General features: G+C 47.2%; 1 protein-coding gene across 1 annotated transcript in view; it reads left to right on the top strand.

Moving 5' to 3' along the window:
- Positions 1-21,409, top strand: part of PPP1R37 (protein phosphatase 1 regulatory subunit 37) — a 682,383-nt gene that overhangs the window by 157,666 nt on the left and 503,308 nt on the right. The window contains exon 3 of the mRNA XM_086938453.1: positions 15,198-15,243. Within this exon, the coding sequence (XP_086794579.1) occupies positions 15,198-15,243 (46 nt within the window). The remainder of the gene's footprint in view (positions 1-15,197; positions 15,244-21,409) is intronic.

Here is a 21,409-nt window from a genome sequence, read left to right as displayed (position 1 = left end):
CTCACAAATGAAAGCACCTTCTTATTTACATGGGTTTACAACACCACCTGTACGAAAACATATTGTGTTGGAACTAATAAAGAATAATGTTGCTCTATCTTTAAGAACGCATCAGGCACATACACCTGTCACACATAAACACACATAAAAACTCACACAGACACACACAAACACACCGTCTGATTGAAGCACCGTGCAAGAATCGTCCCAGCATCAAACAAATAACTGAAACTGAAGCAGAAGAGCACAGCTGATACAAGCCTTCACCGAGTCATTCGCACAATTGAATCGCATTAAAGACATCTGAGGGTTTAGTAAATGGCCAGCAATCACCGATGTGTCGGTTTGGTTCAGAATCCAACTTGTAAACAAGTGCGCCTCATATACAACCTACCACGTATAATGCTCATCACTTACCATCATTAAGTTATTTTTTAACTACAAGTATGTTTTTCATGGAGAACATACAATGCAAACTTTACATAATGCACTGAGGCAATCCCATTTATTTTTGCCAGGCAAGAGGCGCGGGTCAGATGAAGACACTCAGGTAATTTGGGCAGGATCACATAACGCAGAGCAGAAGCAACCAATTTGCAAACTCGGATCTCTGGTTCCGAAGAGTGCAGTTTAGTTACCAGATCACTTCTTCTCATAATCATACGAAACCGGCGGACAAGCTGTATTTTTGTAGACACGAAACGTGAGGGTTGTTGCGTAAAAGAGGACTCAGTCAAAGCTTCTCCATGCACCCTACTCCGTGCCGGCCGACACGCTGCGGGCCCCCTTCTACCAGCGACACACCTTCCCACTGAGTGACTGACTATAAACATGCAAAGCACGTACACATAGCCACTGGGTCCGTGCACACCAAAAGTAAAAAAAAATCAGAGTACATAATATAGGAGCACGTGACAGCCCAAACTGGGATCCAGACAGGGAAAAGAAGGTGTGAGGTGGCGCTCTCAGGAGCAGCAGCAGGCTAGGGCAGGACAGATGTGGAGGGAGACTGGCAGCAGCGGATCCTGAAGCAGAGCAAAATGAAGTGAACTTACCGAGGCCCCAGAGAGGAGTGTGCAACATCTCTCACCTCCGCTATGGTTCAGAGCAGGCAGCTTCAACATCTGAGGCGGGAGTCGGGAGGGGAGTGTGTTGCCCAGATTTGTACAGCAACACTGTAATATCAGAATCCACATTGCAGGTGCATGCACCGTTGTCTTGTCACAAAGCAAAATGAAATGGTATGAAAATACCATTCAGCATTAAGTCAGAGACAGGTGTAGCCAGGACTTCCTTCATCTTCTGAGGTATTTCAGTTTGTTGCACCTTAGGTACCCAGGCCCTAGTCAGAGCCCAAATTTGCAGAATTTGGTTTTCATTCACGTCGGGCTGACAGTCTGAAGTCACGATGTTTGACAAGTCATTTTTTCCAAACGGCTCGGAAGTGCTCTGCTCGGAGTTGATTGGGTGGTAGAAGCGGTATTAAAACCTACCAGTTGCACAGCAGGAGCTTCAGTGCTTGTCCCTTTGGCCCTGCTTCGTGATATCGATGAAATGATGCAGCTTCTTGTCACCTGCGAATTTCTGCTCACTCAGCAGCCTGCTCGCGGTTCTTGGGCCGGGGTCACAGAGGGAAAGTTCAGCCTCCACATGTGGGGGAAGAAGAGCACTCAATGATGTTAGCGCAATGCAAGCACGCACCCGCCTGCTCCTGGATTCAGGACTTCGAGCTGGCACCAGATAAGATTCAGGGGCAGAGACAGAGGTGTGCGAGAAAGAGCAGATATCAGCTGCTGCCGCTGAATATTGGAAGTTGCGCCACACACACCGAAAGCTGCACCCTGGTGCCACGTTGAATAGACGCCTGCGGCGCTACGCAAGGCAGACGCTGCGGTTCCCCTTCAGAGGAACGGGGATGATTTGAGAGCATTGCGGGGGGCCCTAATACAAAAATAGGAGGCAAGGGACTACACATGACACGTGCCGTGGGCTGAGAGGCGAGAGGACATACAGTAAGGTGCATGGCCCAATATCATTGAAGCACCGGTTCGGAGGCACAGACAATGCGGTGCTGGGAGAGAGACCCGCTGCGTGCATAAAACTGACCCCAACTTAACTGCGGTGCGCTGAAGGGAGACATGACCCGTGCCGTGGATGAGGTGATTAATTATAGAAGGGCACTAGCAACAACCCGGCGAGACAGAAGGACACACGGAAGGTATTGCAAGCTGCGCCACACACGCCGAAAGCTGCACCCTGGAGCCATACCAAACAAACGCCTGCGGCGCTTCACAAGGCGGACGCTGTGATTCCCCCGTTGAGGTACAGGGATGATTTGAGAGCATTGCCGGGGCCCCTAATACAAAAACAAGAAACAGCACAAACAGGGGGGCAGAGGCTTACCGCATGGCCTCGGTAGACGCTGCTCGAAAAGCACAGCGTCCTGTAGGGATTCGGGGGCGTGCTCTCCCCTTCCCATTGGCTGGAAGGTAAAATTGCAGCCAATGGGAAGAGGAGAGGGCGGGACTTAAAAAAAAGACCCAGAAACGCCCCCGAATCGCGTCAAGGCGGGCCCTGAACTGAGTGACGCTCCTCTCCTCCAAAGCTGGCCAGCATTTACGAGGCCAGCCAATGGAGAAGAGGGGCGTGTTCAGGCCCCCATACTACTAACAAAAGATTTCGGCTCCGCCCACTGCTTACGCAGTGGGACGGTAGCCGAAACCTAAAAAAAGAGAAGAAAGAAAAGGGCATATACTTGAGTCATGCTTTTGACTTTGTTCAGTCCCCTGAACAGACCAACATTTTTACAGTGCATACATGTGTCTGATATCTGCATGCAGTGTAAAAATGTTAGATGTGTTGGTCTGCCCCAGTATTTACATAAATAAGAATTTAAATCCTGTTATTTTTTTTTCCTTTCATAGCGCTACTCACCCCAATACATGGTGTCAGAGCGCTTTATATCACACGGAAATAGTATACATTGACAATAAACCAGTGTGTAAATCAATGTACAAGATGCATTATGTAAGGCAATGAGGGTTACAAGGTGTAGGAGTCACGTGTCCTCCATAGCTTATTGTGCTATGTTAGAAAGTTGGCCATTTATGAACTGCAAGTAACAAGGATGTCTGTGTTAAAATCAGTAACACACCGATCTTTATAAAATACAAATCTGTCATCTGCATGTTATGTGATGTGCCCAGCAGGAGACACATTAACCCTCTGTGCTACTTTGACTCCAGACTAGCACTAGACAAAACACAAATCTCTCCAACAAATACATTAACCCCCAGAGTTATCTTTCCATTATTAGTATTCCCTGAGATTTACTGGGCACAGACATATCTATACACCAAGTAACCCCCATAAGATATTTAAATGCCATGTCTCCCCTTGTTGCCTGTTTATTTGTGGCAGTGTTTACAAAAAAATGTATGAGTTGAGGCCCAGATTTTGTGTCGGTTTGCGCCACTTTTTACGGCATAACCCTGACACAAAATCTAATTTGTTAAAGTATGTAATGCGTTAAAATGTATTCTCAATAGACCTGCTAAACATATGTGTGAGATCTTAATATATGATCTCACTTCTTGAGAGGTTACTTCCTGTGAAGCCACTGCATCTCACCCGCTGTGACGTCATGCGCTTTGACATTCCGCACCATGATGTCACTTGGATACTGCCTAACGTGGTTTATCCACTCACTTCTCTTTTTTTAGGACTTGTGCCCTGCTTGGATATGATACAACTATTCATATCTTTGCGAGGAATACCAATAAAGGGCAGTGGTCCGGGATCACACAGAGTGTCCGCTGAGGAGCCAGGCCTCAAACTCGTGAAATCCCAGACCCAACATCTCTGCTGAGGAAGACAGAACATACCACGGTCCTGCCTCATTTACACACACCTGAGCAGAAAGAGGCATACCCCTACCCAGGAGAAAGAGCCGGTCAGCCACCTCCCACCTTGCACAAGGAAACATCTGTCGCATCCCCCGGTGTGCGCCACGCGCCTTTGACTTAATAATGCCCCGGCGCCCAGGCAGCTGCCTTAGAGCCGGTCTCGCCCATAGGGAGTAAAGCATAGAGTTGTACTCACCCGGCCTGCCTGTCCTTGATGCAGATGTATGTCCGCCGCTCGAATCCCTGCCTCCTGGCCCCTGCTCGTACCCTTGGGCCACATCCTCGTTCGGTGTCCATCCTGTGCGGGCGCACCTGCTGCTTAGTGTGCTGTGTGGGGCCTTCCAGCAGGCACACGTTGGATGGGGCTCACCCGGCGAAAGCTGCAGGCCCAATGGGTGCCTCCCGCCCACCGGGCCGCTCGTGAGTCACCGGGTACTCCCACACCAGTAATGAAGCTCCTGCCACATCTCACCGCATACCTGCTCCGAGCATTCCTGTGGTAAACTCCGCCGTCCTGACCCACTTACAGAGCGCCCCGGGGAGGCCCGGGTCCAACCATTGTGCGACTGGGGGGAAAAGAGGGTGTTTAGTGGCAATTCCCTTTAGTGCCGCTGCATCTGCTGGAATTTCCCTGTGTTTCATCCACGCCTCTTGGAAATTCCATGTTTAAATCACGCACCTTTATAGGAAACTTGTCCCGGAATAGGTACTCGCCTAGCGCCAAAATCTTTTATTGGGTGAACACTGCGCTTTATAAATGCCACCATTTCTGTGCAAAAACCACAGAAGGGCATTATTGGTACATTGTATACTTCTGATTTTGGCTTTTCTGTTATTTTTCCACCCTTGAAGACACATCACCTACTGTTTCATTGAAAGGCGGTGCCACGCCCTTCGACTGCCCATTAAGTGTGTAAATAAATGTCAGCGCCGAGTACCACGTTTTCATTTGTGGGAAGTTTCAATTTAAATGCCGAATTCCTCGAATGACTGGTATATCCCGTTTGGCAGGCTGGGGAATCGCAATAGCTAAAGTTATGTGCGCGTGGGAAAAATTCATTGTGCTGTACAAGGATGTTAGGGATTTTATAAACACACTGCGAACGTGTACTTGTCATATAATAACTTTTATTTAGCACTTCCTACTACACGCCTGCCCTAAGCGCTGCAAATAACAGATGCTGCTATTACGTAGTCCAAGATTAATGGGACACAGTTTTCCGACCTCGGAAGGATAAAAGGCCAGATCTAGTGCTTGTTGTAACCTGCTGGAAACCACCTGCTCAACACATCTCATCGATGTTACAAAGGGCGGAGAATGGCTGCGGCGTTTTAAAATGTGGAAAAGGGCTCTTTGGGGTCCTATACCATATCCTATTTACTACAGATTTTGTGAGCTGCACCATATTCAAGTCTGTGGTCTGCTCATTCTGGCTGCCCTGGGCACAATTCAGTTTGGAATATTTTCCGAACGACCTGTGCGTTTGAAAAGGCAGAGAAGTTCCCAGGCATAGAAGATGGCGCGTAAATAGGATGACCCTAATACAAAAACAAGAAACAACAGCACAAACAGGGGGGCAGAGGCTTACTCATGGCCTCGATAGACGCTGCTCGAAAAGCACAGCGTCCTGTAGGGATTCGGGGGCGTGCTCTCCCCTTCCCATTGGCTGGAAGGTAAAATTCCAGCCAATGGGAAGAGGAGAGGGCGTGACTTAAAAAAAGACACGGAAACGCCCCCGAATCGCGTCAAGGCGGGCCCTGAACTCAGTGACGCTCCTCTCCTCCAATGGCTGGCCAGCATTTACTAGGCCAGCCAATCGAGAAGAGGGGCGTGTTCAGGCCCCCCTACTACTAACAAAAGATTTCGGCCCGCCCACCCACTGCTTACGCAGTGGGACGGTAGCCGAAACCTAAAAATGTCCTTTACAATACCAATAGCTCAAACTTTCCTAATGCAAGACCTATTGCATTGCAAATGCTTGTTTGCAATGTTCCTAGCTGTGGGTTTTGGACCCTAGCTCTGCCAGCAACTAAGGAAACCGAGCAAACCTATACATTTTTTAAAACAAGACATCCAGGGAAATCCAGCATGGGATAACTTGTGTGGCTCTCACCAGGTTCTGTTACCGAGAATCCCTTGCAAAAAAGCACATTTTACTCAGTTCTTTGATGGAAAGTTCTGGAATCTGAGGGAAGCAACACATTTCCACCAACCCAGCATTTACCCAGGTCTCCCGATAAAAATTGTGCCTCACTTGTGTGTGTAGGACTAGTGCCCATAGCAGGAAATGGCCCAAAACATACTGTGGAGACTTCAAAACTATCGTTTATAAAAAGACCTGGTTTTCCGAGAGAGTCACCTGAGTTTTTGATCCTGGGCTCTGTGTCCATCTAAGGAAACCTACCAATCCCAGACATTTCTGAAAGACTGTGGTATTTTTGAGGTGGGGTGGGAGCATTGGCAAGCCCATTCTGGGCAGCCCCCACCCCTGAACTTGGGGGGAAAAAAAGAATCCCTAGTGCCTAGTGGGCTTTCTGCCCTGCCCATCCCGGCTGTTTCCCCCATCTGCCTCCCAGAAAAAAAGGGGGGGGGGGACTGTGGCCATTTTAGTAGGGGCTTTGACATGCCCATTCTGGGCAGCCCCCACCCCACGTATTAAAAAAAAAAGAAAAAAAGAATCCGAAGTGCCTAGAGGGGCCTTCTCTAGGCGTAACATTTCGGAGCTTCTCATCAAAACCAGCAACTTCTCCGGGACCACATTCAAAAGCTATCCAATTACCGGAAGCTCTCCTGGGCTGCCTTGACCCCTGGGGTCAGATCAGGGGCTATTGCCTCTATCTGCCTCCTGGGGGAGGGGTGGCTCAAATGGTTAGAGCAGCAGACCCTGATGCAGAGGTCTGGTCCGGGACCAGGGTTCAATACCCGCCTCAGCGGGTCTTGGGCTCCATTTCCTCGGACCTGATAATTCTCGCCTCAGTGCCTATTCTAATCATGGGTCCCACTCTGCAACTCTGGGCAATAGCTTGCTTAATCTCCACAACGGCCCCAACAGCGCTGGGATGCCTGGCTTCACCTTGGGGGTGCCCAGGAGTGGGCATTCCACAGGGAACAAGCATTTGCAATGCAATAGGTCTCGCATTTACTAGAGTTTAAGCTATTGGCAATGCAATAGCTTAAACTATCACAAATGCGAGACCTATTGCACTGCAAATATTTGGTTTTACTAGCGCCCATGAGGCGCCTTCACATTCATGAAGGCCGCGCCCCTTTCTTTAGACAAGCCGCGTCTAAAGAAAGGGGCGCGTTCGACATTAAAGTGAAACCGCGGCATGGGGGTCTTGACAAAAAAAGCATCTGTTTGGCAAGTTGACAAACAGCTGTTTTTTCTGGTAAAAGTGCCCATGCCGCACTTTCACTTTAATGTGGGCCGCACACCTTTCTTTAGTCGCAGTCTGTGTAAAGAAAGAGGCTCAGCCTCTATATATGTGAAAGCGCTGCATGGGCGCTTGTAAACATAACTAAAAAGTTAATAAGTATGTAAGTGTAGCCACTTTACTGAAAGCGGGCGCAATGGACTGATCTGGGAGAGGAAGCATATTGAGCTGCGCGTCTGCCATTGTTTAAGTTAAAAAGCAGCGTGCGCAGCCCGATGCTTTCAAAACATGGGGGAGAGAGAGGATATAGGATTGCCTACCTTTTCATGAAATAGGCAGACTCAGCCAGGATGCAGGTTTGGGGGAAGACACGATTTCTGCCGTAGTTGGGGCCATGGCAGATGGAGTGTTTATGGTGACGCCCGCTGTGCCAGCATGGCTGTGAGGCAGCCTCGGTTCCCCTGATTAGAGAGGCGTCCTAGTGTGTAGTTTGAGGACTCCTCTTCAACTGTGGCAAGGGACCGGACCCACCATCCTACTTACACTAACAAGAAAACTGAGTGGGGTGGAGAGGGCCCTTAATGCGAAGCGGGAAGGGGGGGAAGAAAAAGTGCTTGAATGAGCACACCGGGGAGTGCAAAACAAAAGAAAGTCGGCAAAGCTTTATGACCGGGTGATACGCCACACATAATTTGAAAGTCAGAACAGTTGAATAGTGACCCCATTGAAGGCATGTTGTGCCTTCAATGGGAGAAATCATTAAAGAAAATAGTGTTTAGAGAGTAAATAAGCTGTACCATGTAACAACTGAAGTAACAAGAGCGGCCGGGAAACAAAGTACGGCCAGCCACCGGCCAGCCATGAATAATTAGGGGAGGAGAAGCCGCAGAGCACACGCTGGGAGAAGCCCTTTGATGTGGTGGCAGCCGTGAAAAAATGCAATTAGGAGGGAGGGAGGCTGATGCGCGTGCTTGTTTGGTCACGTGATTCACGTGAACTCAAAGAAAACCGCACAAAATAACCCGTGGTTTCACGAGTATTTTGAGCACTTGAATTCTCGCCATTTCCCATTCCTTCGGAATGGAAAAGGCGAGACCTAAAAATCAGGAAGGGTTCCTAAGCAGTATACGGACAGCGCCGGGACACCTCCGTTGGAGGTAGCTGTGCGCTTTACAGATGGCTATTTACATTTACATTTTTGGGGGGGGGGGGGGGAGGCATTGGCATGAACTTAAAAAACAAATGTACTGGTGTCTAGGGTGCATTCTGCAGAAAGCATCCCCATATGACCATTTTGAAGTGGGAGTAAGCAAAGGCCCTTGTCCAAGGGGCTGCTCCCCCCTCCCTGGTGTCTAGTTGGTGGATCCCTGCTTGGGGATCGCCCTCTAATGCTCCGGGGGGACACAATTATTTTGTGCTCTGCGTCTCAGTTCAAAGAAGTCCAGCAATATACTGATGATTGCGCACAGGAGTGGTGCTTATTTGCTGCTCTGCTGCATTGACCCTGGGGTGTAATAAAGCCCACACCGAGTTATGATCTGAAAAGTTTCCGTATCCAGTCTGGCACAAGGAAATATTCTTAATATAAGGTTTCTGCAGTTAGAGTATCCATCAGAAAAAGCATTATTGAAGGTAAGTAACTTGTTCAGACGCTCTTTCCTTACTTAAAAGTCCATCTGCAGTTTGTGACCCTGATAGAGCTTTTACCTCTTCCAAGAAAAGGTCCTCATTTGTTAACGTTTCAAAACATGTCCATTTTGTCATCTCAGCCTCTGTGTGAGCGCTATAGAAATTGTATTAGTAAATCCAATTTCATAAAACCGAACAATTAGTAGTTGATGGTACATAGAGCGTTATCTGATGGAACCATGTATTTGCAACATCCTCTAGCTGAGCAAATGCCAGGATTTGGTTCCCCTGAAATTAGTAAACTTTGTTCATTCAAATTTTAGCACATAGCATTACAGTTTGTAAAAAAAAAACTAATTTGTTAATTATTTTAGATCATCCGCATACACTCACTCTGTTAACCGTGGTGATTTTAGAAGGTGTGGTGCTTTCAAATTATTTTGTATGCAGTGTTGGAAAGTGACATTTAACCATGAAATATTTCAACGCAGTTTGCTTTCTTATTGAAGTGTTCCTTTTCCTGCAGTGCTTGTTTTTAGGGGTCATGTTGATCGATGTTTGGTGTACATTAACATTGTAGATCATTGAAAATGAAGGCTTACTTCAGGATCACTTACATTGAGTGAATGCTTGCTGCATTTCTTTTTTTAAAGTAATTAAAAAGAGAAGGCTGTTGTATGTAGGCACTAGGGAGTACATATCCCTATCGGGCTAGATCACCCTCCAGGAGGAGTACTTTAAACGATATTTAGTGCTTTATGGCGCATTATGAATTTGAAAGTGGACCTGAATTTAATCTTAAGGCCATTTTTAAAGTTGCACTGAATGACAAAAACTCTTTTCTATCTCCCATGAAGGTTTGCGTTATGAGAATCAAGAGCGCTAGAGAGGGCTTAGGGGAGGAAAATAAAGATGCCCATGACTTATCCTTACCCTAAGTAATGGTATGATATGCTAATGGAAGCTCTAAAGATTTTGTCTGTTCTGAAAACAGGACTGATTCATTACTTCCTTTAGGGCCTTGTTGCCACACCAGCTAAGTCCAATGAAAAGCATAAAAACAAAGGCACAAAAACGAATTGAATTGAGTGTAGTTGGGAATTCCATGGAGGAGAAAGGTTCGATAAATTAACTACTGGAACATGAAGGGAATATAAAAAGTGCTTATGAGAACAACTTCTAGCTACAAGCAAATAGGTTATTTTTTATACCTCAATAATTCAACTGGGAGGAAGATTAATAACGGTGCAAGTATAATTTTTGCCGTGATTTACTTACTCCAGTAAACAAATTAACACATTTGTTTAGGAACTGCAAACAATTGCTAGATGGCTGTCTGTTGAGCCACTTAACCAAGAAGGTTAATTCGAGCCCATTTCTGGCCATTTTATGTCCCATACCAATGGTATAATCTTAATGCAAAATGTTTCCACTGTTAATGAACTGGCTATAGGTTGACTACTCTGCCCCAGTTATTGCACACTTAAGAGGAGTGTATGTGGTAAGAATTTCTTTTGAGTCTCCAGAGACTATGCATCTGAGCACTGATTACTAAGATGTCAAAGGTCATATATTTTGAGTTGCTCTAGTCCACATTAGAGGAGCGTAGCAAATTGATTGAGCACAGTTTTCCATCATCTTTTATTTACCCCAATTAAAGCAACCTTGTGTATAGGTTGTAACCTTTTTGCAGTGGGCTCGTTCTGAATTTGCCATAGATCAGCCCACCTTACAAGATTGCTGCAGCTGCCCGGGAGAGACCTAGCAAGTTCATCACTTACAGCACAGCAAACAAACTATGATATGAAGTTTGGTAGTAGTTGAATTTGTTAAATCACATTCAAAATCATCTAAACTAATGGAGTTACAACAGTGTTTTTAATGTTGCATGCTAACTTTAGGACATCCTGGTGATTGCAAAAGAGGAGCTTGTCTAGAATAGAAGATCCTGGCAGCATACTGATAGAACAACCTACTATGACGTATGTGGTTCCATGTCTTTTCCCACTTAGTTGTTTGTGATCATGAAAGAGGCACAGGTCTTCTTTGTAAGTGACCTTTAACCCTGGGGGGCTTAGAATGCGAGAACGGTAGATTTGTGCTCTTTAGTCTTGGTCTGTGAGCGATGAAGCCTTTTCAAGTACTAATGGTTTTGGAGTATTCATGTGAAATGTTAATCTTTGCACCTTCCGATAGAATTTGTTTATTCTGACAAACGTAGTCCACGGTGCTTTCGATCTGCTGATAGCCAAGGAATTTGCTAATAGGAGCTCTGGCATTCTGCGGTTTGTAGGTGGTCATTGTGCATGCTCTTTCCGCTTCAAAGTCTTGTAAAGTTTATGATGATGATGATGATGATGATATGGGGCTTATTAAGCGCTGGAATGCCGAAGCGTCTTGGAGCTGGTGTGTGTACACAGGGGCAGGGACTGAGCTAGATCTACTCTGGGGTAAACAACCGAGTTTTCAAGGCTTTCCAATTCCTGAAGGATAGAAGGTAAGGTTACAGTCTGTGCCACTGGCAGTTTGTTCCACAATTTTGCTGCATAGCTGGACAGTGACCTGACTCCCCTCCGCCCCCACCCCCCCAATCTGGCCCTTCGAAACTTTGGGGTACAAGACTGGCCGACTGAAGGTTTCGCGAAGTGGTGTAGAGCCTAAACATTTCCTGACAGTCATCTGAATCCCCACCATATCATGCTTCGTGAACCAAGCAGAGCTCTCCAATTCGATTCTCTGCTGGACGTGGAGCCAGTTTAGTGCCCTTATTTCCTGTGACGTAAGATGGCCCTTGGGGAGCTTTAAGATTAATCGTACCGTAGCATTCTGCAGTAATTGCAGTTTGCTTATCTGGTGTTTATCAATGCCTAGAAACATCGCATTGCAATAGTCCACTTTAGACAAGAAAAAGGGCAACCATTGCTGTCTTCTGTAGTTTGGGGGGATAAAAGGGAAAAGTTTACGAATGGTCTTTAACCCCTTCAGCGGTTCCGTCATGAGAGTCGGTTGGCCTGTGCTCATGACGAAACCGTTCCGTCATGAGTCGATTGGCTCAATAGAACCTTCAGCACAGCGCGAGAATTCGCGCTGCGCTGAAGGGGTAATAGAAAAACAGTGGCAGACGTTAAACTGTTGACCTGTGCCGAAATATTGATTTTATTGTCAAAAATAACTCCAAGATTCCTGCCCTTCCTAACAGGTTGAGGACATTCCCCGGCGTCCGACAGCCACCAGGAATTATTCCATAAAGATGTCCTATTGCCGAACTCTATCACTTCTGTCTTTTCTGTATTGATCTTCATGAAACTTAGACACATTCAATTCATAATATCCTTTTAGACAGGGGTAAAAGCTGGCAGCTGTTCTCTCAGGCCTATCCGACAGGGATATCACCAATTGTGAGTCGTACCTTAGGGAAAACATTCTACACAAGGCACCAAGCTGTCCTAGGCACCTTATGGAAGATCAAAGATCCCTAAATTCCTCTTTTGGTTATAGTGTTCTAGTTAATCTATGTCTGTGCAGAGGGTGCATGCGTAGCTTTTGTTATGGAGATGTCTTTTATTGTTTTCATGTCCAAAGCTTAGAGTGCCTTTTTTGCTTTTCACCTTTGTGATCCTTCCAGTGAACTGTTTGATATTATTGCTGATCGCTACCATTTCCATCTGCATTATGTCTAAAAGACATTGTCATTTACAATGCCTGTAGATCTAAATCTCACAAACGCGAGACCATTTTGAATTGCAAATGCTTGTTTTGTGTGGGAAAGGCAGTGTTGGCGATGATTAGCTTTTGAAATCACATGGAAACCTATTTTCTCATCTAGTGGTTAATAGGTCGTGGATGCCTGTAAGCAAACACTTTAAAGTGGTCTAGGCTAGACTCACCCTATGGCCATGTTATTTTGCTACTAACTTCAGTTACCCTATACATGCGTGCCTTGATTTTCTCCACAGGCTTTTCTGTGGTCATCTAGCCTGCTGTATTGGGCATGCCTTTTGTCTTCAAGAGGCTCTTCAGGGAGAAAGCTACAGTGTGCTTTATGAAAAATGTATCCTCAACCAAGCAGTTCCACCAACAATATTGTTGCTTTTCTGGGGACAAGCGCTCTCTGCAGCGTCAGTCTCTCCAGTTGGTTCAGACCCTGCAACATACCCCACGGCTCCTTTAATGGGATGGTTGGACCACAGGGTAAAGAGCAGCAGCTCCAGTCTCGCCAATCTTTCTCTAGCACTGCTTCTTTTAAACAGCTCTGCATTAGACTATTTTCTCTGTGGTGATCCACTGGCTTTTAACCTGCATGTGAAGAGAAATGCCTTTCATCGCCTGTCTCTGGAGAATCACAAATGAGCACTTTAAGACAGTGTGACTGACATCTTGCCAGGCTTGAATATCTACACATAGGTCTCTCTGCCATGGTTCTGAACAAGAAATGCCCTCGGTCCTACACTCTGTTCTTCCCCCTGTTGTTCCCTGGGGAACATCTTTTAGTTCTGCAGATGTATGTGTTTTCTCTACTCTGCAAGGATGTTTAGCTGGCCTATCTGCATTTGTTTTCTCTACTAGCCTTCTTTATGTTGTCTTTAGTTGCTTGGTTCTCAAGGTTTCACCATTTGACATAAACCACCTTTGTGCTGTTCACCTGCTGATGCTGAAAACCTTTTTGCTAGTAGTAATTATCTGAGCCTGCAGGATTTGCAAGTTACAGGCCCTTTTAGTTTATATAAGGGGGACCCTAAAGCTTGCTGTAAAAAGGTGCTGCAAAAAGTGCCTCTCGTCTTACTTGAATCAGGCATCAACACATGGTCATCTATGTTTACTTGATCTGTTGCTGTTTTGCCATTCAGGAGGAATAAGTATGCACAAAGTAATAGTATATAAAGTGGTAAAAAGTGTAAGAGCATATTTAGATTTTGACTGGTAACATAGACTGAATTGACCAACACAGTAAATGTACGGTACAACTTCTAATAAGTGGTCTTATTGGCCAAACCACCCAGTACTGTTAACACCCTCATCACAGCCCTTGTGTATACCAGCATGGCATCGTGATAGATGAACTCTGCAGACTTTTACGACCTCATCCTACAATGAAAAACATTCAACCATGTCAACCAGCTCAAACAACTTCACTGCCTAACCTCTTGATTACCTTTGATCACATCAAATTAAAATCATTATTGGCGATCTTCAGTCATCTAGCATTTCAATGACTGTATCTGTGCTACATGCTTTTTTCATTAGCAATGAAATAACGAGCATTGGCATAGCCAATAGGTCTTTCCTTTGGGACCTTATAAGTGTTCGGCCATGCAACGGTTGGTGTTGTACCAAGGATATTGTGCTGCATAACTAAATACTTATAAGGTCCCAAAAGCGAGACCTATTGGCTGTGCCAATGCTAGTGAGCAGCTGCAGGTGCGATAATTACAAACAGATGGCGCCGCTGCTCGCTCCCACAAGGCAAATGCTCTGCATGCACGAGTACTCATTGGAAACAGTGCAAAACATGCCCAAGTTTCCAAAACGTACAGTGCAATGGCAATCGGTCCCTCTAAGCAGTGCTTGCGCGCTGCGTAGGCAAGACTTAAAAAGACCAACAACTGCCAATGCTCGCTTTGTGGAAAGGTCTACTTTCCTCACATATATATAGTTTGTGCTAAGGTATAACACCTGACTCATTCTCATAAAGGGCTCAGCTCCTAAAGAGGATTCTCAATATAAAGTAAGATCAGGGATATACTACCTCATGATAAAGGAAATATGTACATAGTCTGGTTGCTTCCTGTAGTATGTTATTTTTTTGTAAGTTTTCTCTTAATCTTATAAGGACAGTAACATGAAAGAGACCCCTCCTAGGAAAACTGTAGATGATTCCTATGATCTTCTTGCTGTCTTTGACTTATGTGCCTGCATGGAGGTGTCATTTTGCGGTCTTGTCTGCATAACCTTTTGTTCAGTAGGGTCTTTCATAAAAGGTCAGCTTTCTTGTGACTTACACATATTTACAAGATTTTGAGATTTCAAGAAATATTTCACTATTGTTCACCCTTTTACTGGGTGGTTGCCGCAGGATTATGAAGCACATTATGTCTTGATTGCATTTTAAAATCTGACTCTGGTTTGTTTATTAATGAAATTTTGTATCCGGTATTAACTCAGGTCTATGAGATTCTGTGGACTCATTTCAGATAGACATTTTTATATAGTTTTATATAAACCTTTTATTCTAACTGAACATGGTATTTTAACACAACTCATTATGTCCTTTTTTTCTTTCTTTTCTAGGAATTTCAAGATCTAACTCGGCGGGTAGACTGTCTAGATTTGAAAGGTGAGACCTTTTTAGACATTGGTAATGGTTCAGTAGTTGAAAATACACACTGTATTAAGGATTTTATTTTAACAGTCCTGACAAGGCAAAAACTGTTCACTTCAGAAGCAACAACAGCCTGATAATACTTTAGTAATTTTCAGAAAACATTCAGATTATCAGTTATAGACCAGGGGAAAAGTATGATCCATTATTTCACTTTCCCTTCAGAAAAATTGTACGTTGAAATTCCTTTCTGCATCATTGATGACTTACTACTTTCGAATCACTCCCATTGGTGATGTAGCATAGGGTCTGGGATCAGCTTTCGATAGCAATTGGTGAGGCATACTAAAATGAAATCACAGAAAACAGTCACATTAGTTAACAGAACCTGCGAAGAGTTGTACCTTTATTAGTGATGCCTTGATATTATGGTAATGTTGTGCACAGCCGTAGAAATGTTCCGATTTTAATTGAATGTGAGCGTACACATGTCTAAGAAAGATAGTGAACAGTAGTGGACCTATCCATGGACAAAGTAGTTGAATAGATTTGGCTGGAATTTCGTCTTTCTGGTTACTGTCTTTACACCACATTTCTACACATTGGCCACAAATGACCAGGGATTTGCAATACATTGGTAAAATGAGACCTATATGGCTCCATTAACGTCACTTCCGTGGACGACGTCAGAACTGAGCCAGGCGACGCTGCCCCCGGCGTGCAGAGGTACTGCTGGGGAAAAGGTTTTCCGGATCCAGTCTGACGCTTGGGGAATATTCTAAGTTAAGGAATCTGCGGCTAGACTGTGTCTCTACCAGAAAAATCGTTACCCAAGGTAACTTGTTCTTTTCATGGATCCTGAGTTTGCTTTTCCCTAAAACATTTGTCTCTCCAGTATTTGCAAAAAGATAGTTGGTCATAAGAATGTTTAAAAAAAAATCTGGGCTGTATCATATTTTCATGCCCTAGAGATTACGTTTAGAGCTCTGTTTTACTCCAGTTCTTAGGCAGTCCTCTTAAAAAAAAATCTTTTTATCTTTTTAAACTTACATTTTTGCATTTTATATAGTTAAACACAACATAAAATGCATGGTAACAGGTACCATAATTATAATCCCTGAATACAGGTATACAATCATCCCTCCAGCAGATTGGATCAATTCCTCTCATTCCCAATACACATTGTACCGTTTAGCGGAGTGGGTCACACCCAAGGTTTACTATAGCTTTCGGTCATGTACCCACATTGTGCGTCAATGTGCCATTCAACTCTGGCTTCCTTCATCAATTACGCACTCATTAAAAAATTCACCCCATGCCTCCAGATCCCTCTCAACAGACTGGCACCAGGGGTCAAGGGGGCAATAATCGCAGCAGAGACATGGGCCACTAGCAATTGCCATAAATTATAGACCTCTACACAGTGCCCAGCCAGGTGTAAGAATGTGGCCCCCTCCTTCCTGCAACGTGGACAAAATTCCCCCCTGCTCGGGTCAAATCTGCAGAACCTGGCCGGTGTCCTCTACGTACAGTATAAGTAACTGTAATGGATCAGTTTAAATCTGTTATTGGAGGATACCTTCTTCACTAACACACATGCATGCATGCAGTTTTTAGCCTCCAAAGGACCTTCTGGACCCAACTCCCATGCAGTCCTTGCCTTATGATCTCTATATGTTTGGTCCTTATGGAGTGCCCCATTGAAGAGGGAGATCAAATCTTTCCCTTCTCTCCATCGGAACAATCCTCTGGGTATATGCGAAGGCAGGGGCGCTGCCAGATACGTGTTCCAGAGTTCCTTCACTGTGTTGTGTATTTTGGCATATTGTAAGAATTGTCCCTGTCTCACTTCGAATATTTCCTGTGCCTCCTGGAACATAATGGGTTTCCCCTGGGCACAGGTCCACACTCCACATCCGTCCTTCCTCCATCTGTCAATCCACATGTCCTGATCAATCGAATAGTAGGGCTCTAGGATCCCATATGGGTAATTACCTGTCAAAGGGGGTTCTATGCAGTGTCTTTTTCACTGTATTTTCCCACAGGCCTGCCGTATGACGAATCAAGCAGGGTACTGGTCCTTCTGCCAGCCCCCGCGCATCAGAAGACGTGGCCGTGTTGTCCCCTCCACCACACCCCGGAGGAGGTGCTTCTCCCAATGGTCTACGTCCGTGAGCTAGTGGGGGCCGCATGTTGATGTGCTGCATAATAACATAGGCAGATATCCGGGACAGCTAAACTTCCCTCTTCCATATCTCTTTTCAAAATAGATAGTGGCACCCAGCTGCATTTCCCTGCCCATATCAATGAGATAAGGTGACTATCCAAAGTCCAAAAAAGGACTTTTGTTAAGGAAAGATCTCATTTTGCACTAAATACGAACACCGTGGAAGGAAGACCATCTTTGCCACTGACAGGGAGAGCGTATTCCAGAAGTCTAAAGTATTAGTGCAATTCACATTAAGGCGCCGGTGTTCTAACTCTGTCCTAGTAACCATGATGCCCAGGTATCGAAATCCCTTGAGTTCCCACCAAATGCCCAAGTCAGGCATTTGACCTAGTGGCAAGTGCCATTAGGCCCAGGGGAAACAGCAATGTTTTAAGATTTAACCGCAGGCCCGGTGCCAGCCCAAAGTCCTCAAAGTACTGCATCAATACCAGCACTGCCTCCGCTGATGACCGAACATACATCAAGGCATTGTCTGCATATAAAGGTATAATATGTCTCTTACCACTGACCGAATACCTTATTACTCCAGCTCCGTTTGAGTCAAATGGCCTTCGGCTCCATGGCTAAGTCAAATAATAGTGGTGAGAGGGTGCAACACTGACGAGTGCCCTGTTCAATCACCCATATATCCGAAATCTTACCGATCACGTTAACACAAGCCGGAGGCTGCATATACAACAGTTGTATCCAGCCCCTGAATTCTAGGTCAAAGCCCATACTCTGCAGCACTTTCATGAGATAGCTCCACAGGACAGTATCTAATGCCCACCTCTGCCAACCCCACCCCTAAGGTGGGGGGGAATTGGGGGGGGGGGGGGGGGAGTGAGGTGAAGCCCACTTTCAGTCCTCCTCGCCATCTTGAAGATGGGAAGGACCCCTGCAATAAGAGCTAGGTCTATGTCTCCTTCCCCAAGGAGTGTGGCATAATAGAGGGTGTAGCGACCCCAGGTAAGATAACCATTGGCCCTCCCTGCTATTCCCCTAACATGCCTCCTAAATGTTGTATTTAGGGGGCTCCCCCAGACCTGACCCTCAGATCTGCGACTACCAAAGCAGCAAGAAAATGACCCTGCAGACAAAGACTCCCATCTACAGCGGACCTATCCTAGAAGAAACTAACTCCAAGAACCACCGACCAGGAGGACCGACACTTGTCAGCATGACTCCCTGCTAAAAAAGAACTCCAAGAACCACAGCAGTTGAGGACTGACACTGGTGTTGATGCGACTATCTGCTACCAAAGATCTCCAAAAGACTGCAGTGGTAGAGGAACGGCTCTTGTGTTGTGTTGACGGAACTCTACCCTGCCTGAAGAAAGCACTGCAACTGGACGACCTTCACAACCTCAACCTCTCTGCCACATGACCCAAGTTACCCAGAGCTCCGTGCTCAAGAGCCTGCTAGTGGCCCTGCCAGTCACCTCCTGCACCACCTGCCCAACTGCAATCTCTCCTAGACTATCCGCCGACCCCAGACCCCTATCCGATCTACAGCCATCCACTGCAACGGTAACTGTGTTATCCGCCTGCTGAAACCTATCCCACACATTGCCCCTACCAATCACAAGGGTAAAGAACATTGTCGATATCTACCACTTCGGCGAAGGTACTGAAATCCTCACCCTACGGGTGCCCAAGTCTCCCACAACCGACCGTGCACTCAGTTTTTTGAGTCTGACCACCCGGAGACTGGAGCTGTAAGTTGTATATTTGTACAAAACATCCCTCAATTGATTTCCTCCACAAGATAATCTGAACTGTTCAATATATCTGAAAGAGACATGTTAGTGATAGATTCCTTACCTTAATTTTTGGGTAGCAATACCCCTGCGCGTCGGTAGGCGTCGTCCGCGACTCCACGTCCGTCGTCGACGTCTTTAGCGCCGGAATGACGTCGTCGGAGTACTTCGACATCGCCCATGCGCGCTGACGTCAGTTCTTCTTTTTTCGGCGCCAGCTATCGCAGATCCGGAGAAGGTCTACCCCTAGTCATTTCTTAGACTAAACTTTTTGATCTTTTTGATAATTTCTCTACTCGAGTCTTCGACTCGAACGGTGCCGGTAGGGATGCCCGGGTTCAAACCCTGCTCGAAGTGCGACCGACTGATGTCAGTTACTGACCCCAATCGCCGGTGCTTGAAGTTTTTAGGCCTCGATCACGACGACCGCACCTGCTCAGACTGCCGGGCCCTGACGTCTAAAGCTAGGCGGGAGCGGTCCCGCAAGCGACTCTAGCTCCGGCAGTCTGCCCCGCGCCGTTCCAGGTCCCGGTCCCACGGGAGGACGAGGGACCGGTCGCGGGGTCGGAGTCATCGCAGCTCCGGGAGTGGACATCGGTCGTCAGGATCCAAGTCCTCAGGTAAGAGGCATGAGAGGTCGGAGAGACGTCATCGTTCCTCCGACCCACCCTGACGCTTTCACGATGCGGCCGGGGGTTCAGGTGACCCACCCACGCGGCTCCGACTGAGTCGCAAGCGTCGCCGCCTGCCCCACACCTTCGGGTCACTGGGCACAGCGTGTCGCCGGAGGAGATCGAGCAGTACCGCATGGCCCGACGGTCCCGGCTGGAGGCCCTAGCGGGTCAAGTGCTTCGGCCCGACGCTGCCGGCGACTTTGGTCCAGGCGCCACAGGACCTCACCGGATCCGCTTCCGGATCCGGGTCGTCGCCGGTCGACCCCACGACCTCACCGGCCCCGCGGGTGTTGCCCCCGGCGCCCACTGTGGACGCCGTCCTCAATCTTCTCCTCGGTCCGACTCTGGCGCCGCTTCCTTCGGCCTTTGGAAATTTTTATTTCCATGAGGAGGCCCTGTCTGTTGCACCTGTTTTACAGGAGACGGGTGACGAGGGTGACTGGGAGGGGTCTGAGGACCCTCTGTCACTGGAGTGCCAGTCTCAAGAGGACTGGACATATGAGCTTGGGGAGGCCAGTGGTATTGACACTTCGCCAGGCACTGGATTTGTCTCCCTTCCCACCGTGGCTACCGAGGAGGGGGCTGCTTATAATGTAGTGTTGACGAGGGCGGCCAAGGCCTTAAACCTTGAGCTCCCCGTCGCGACTGTGAGGACTAACCTGAGGTACTCAAACCGCAGGTAAGCTCCAGTGAGCCTCTACTGCTGTTCAATGAGGCCTTGTGTGACGTTCTTATGGGCACTTGGTTCAAGCCCGCCACAGGTCCGCCTGTGGATAGGAATGTGGCCAGACGCTACCGCCCGGCCCCGGGTGACCCTTGCTTTCTGTCCACCCATCCTACCCCCGAGAACCTGGGTATCCAGACTTCTACTTCCCAGACCGCATTCCCGACAGCTCTGCCCGATCGGGAATCCAAGAGATATGAACAATTCAGGAAGAACGTGCTGCCACAATTTCAGGAGGAGGTCCGGGCTAAACTCGCCCAAGCCCTTGTGGAGGGCTGAGATGCAGCGCGATATTCCATCCGGTGTGGGCTGGATACCACGGACTCACAGGGCAGGGCGATGGCAACGACAGTGGCGGTTCGACGCCACGCCTGGTTGAGGTCCGCTAACTTTTCGGCCGATGTCCAGGCCACACTTCTGGACATGCCGTTCGAAGGCCGTCGCCTCTTTGGCGACAAGGCAGACCATGTGCTTGAGCGTTTTAAGGACTCCAGGGCTACGGCCAAGTCCTTCGGCCTCTCGGCCACACGCCAGCAATCGGGTGCCTTTTGCTCCTTTCGCGGCCACGGAAGGGGCGCCCCCACATGTGCTGCCAGCCACGCACCGCAGAATGTTCAACAGCACGGTGGCAGCCGTGGAAACAGCTGTGGCGGCGGTCGGGGACAACGGCGAGGCCAGTCCACACCTCCCTTCGCAGCACCTGCCTCAAATCTTCCTAGTCAGAGTTTTCAGGCCAATTTGAAGCCAGTGGGGGGCAGGGTTCGCCATCACCTCTCCCACTGGCGCACTGTCACATCGGACAGGTGGGTGCTGCA

This window comes from Lissotriton vulgaris, chromosome 9 (genome assembly GCF_964263255.1).
Source record: "Lissotriton vulgaris chromosome 9, aLisVul1.2, whole genome shotgun sequence".
Lineage (NCBI taxonomy): Eukaryota > Metazoa > Chordata > Amphibia > Caudata > Salamandridae > Lissotriton > Lissotriton vulgaris.
Note: the sequence above shows the minus strand (reverse complement) of the source record. Positions and strands in the feature narration are given on the sequence as shown.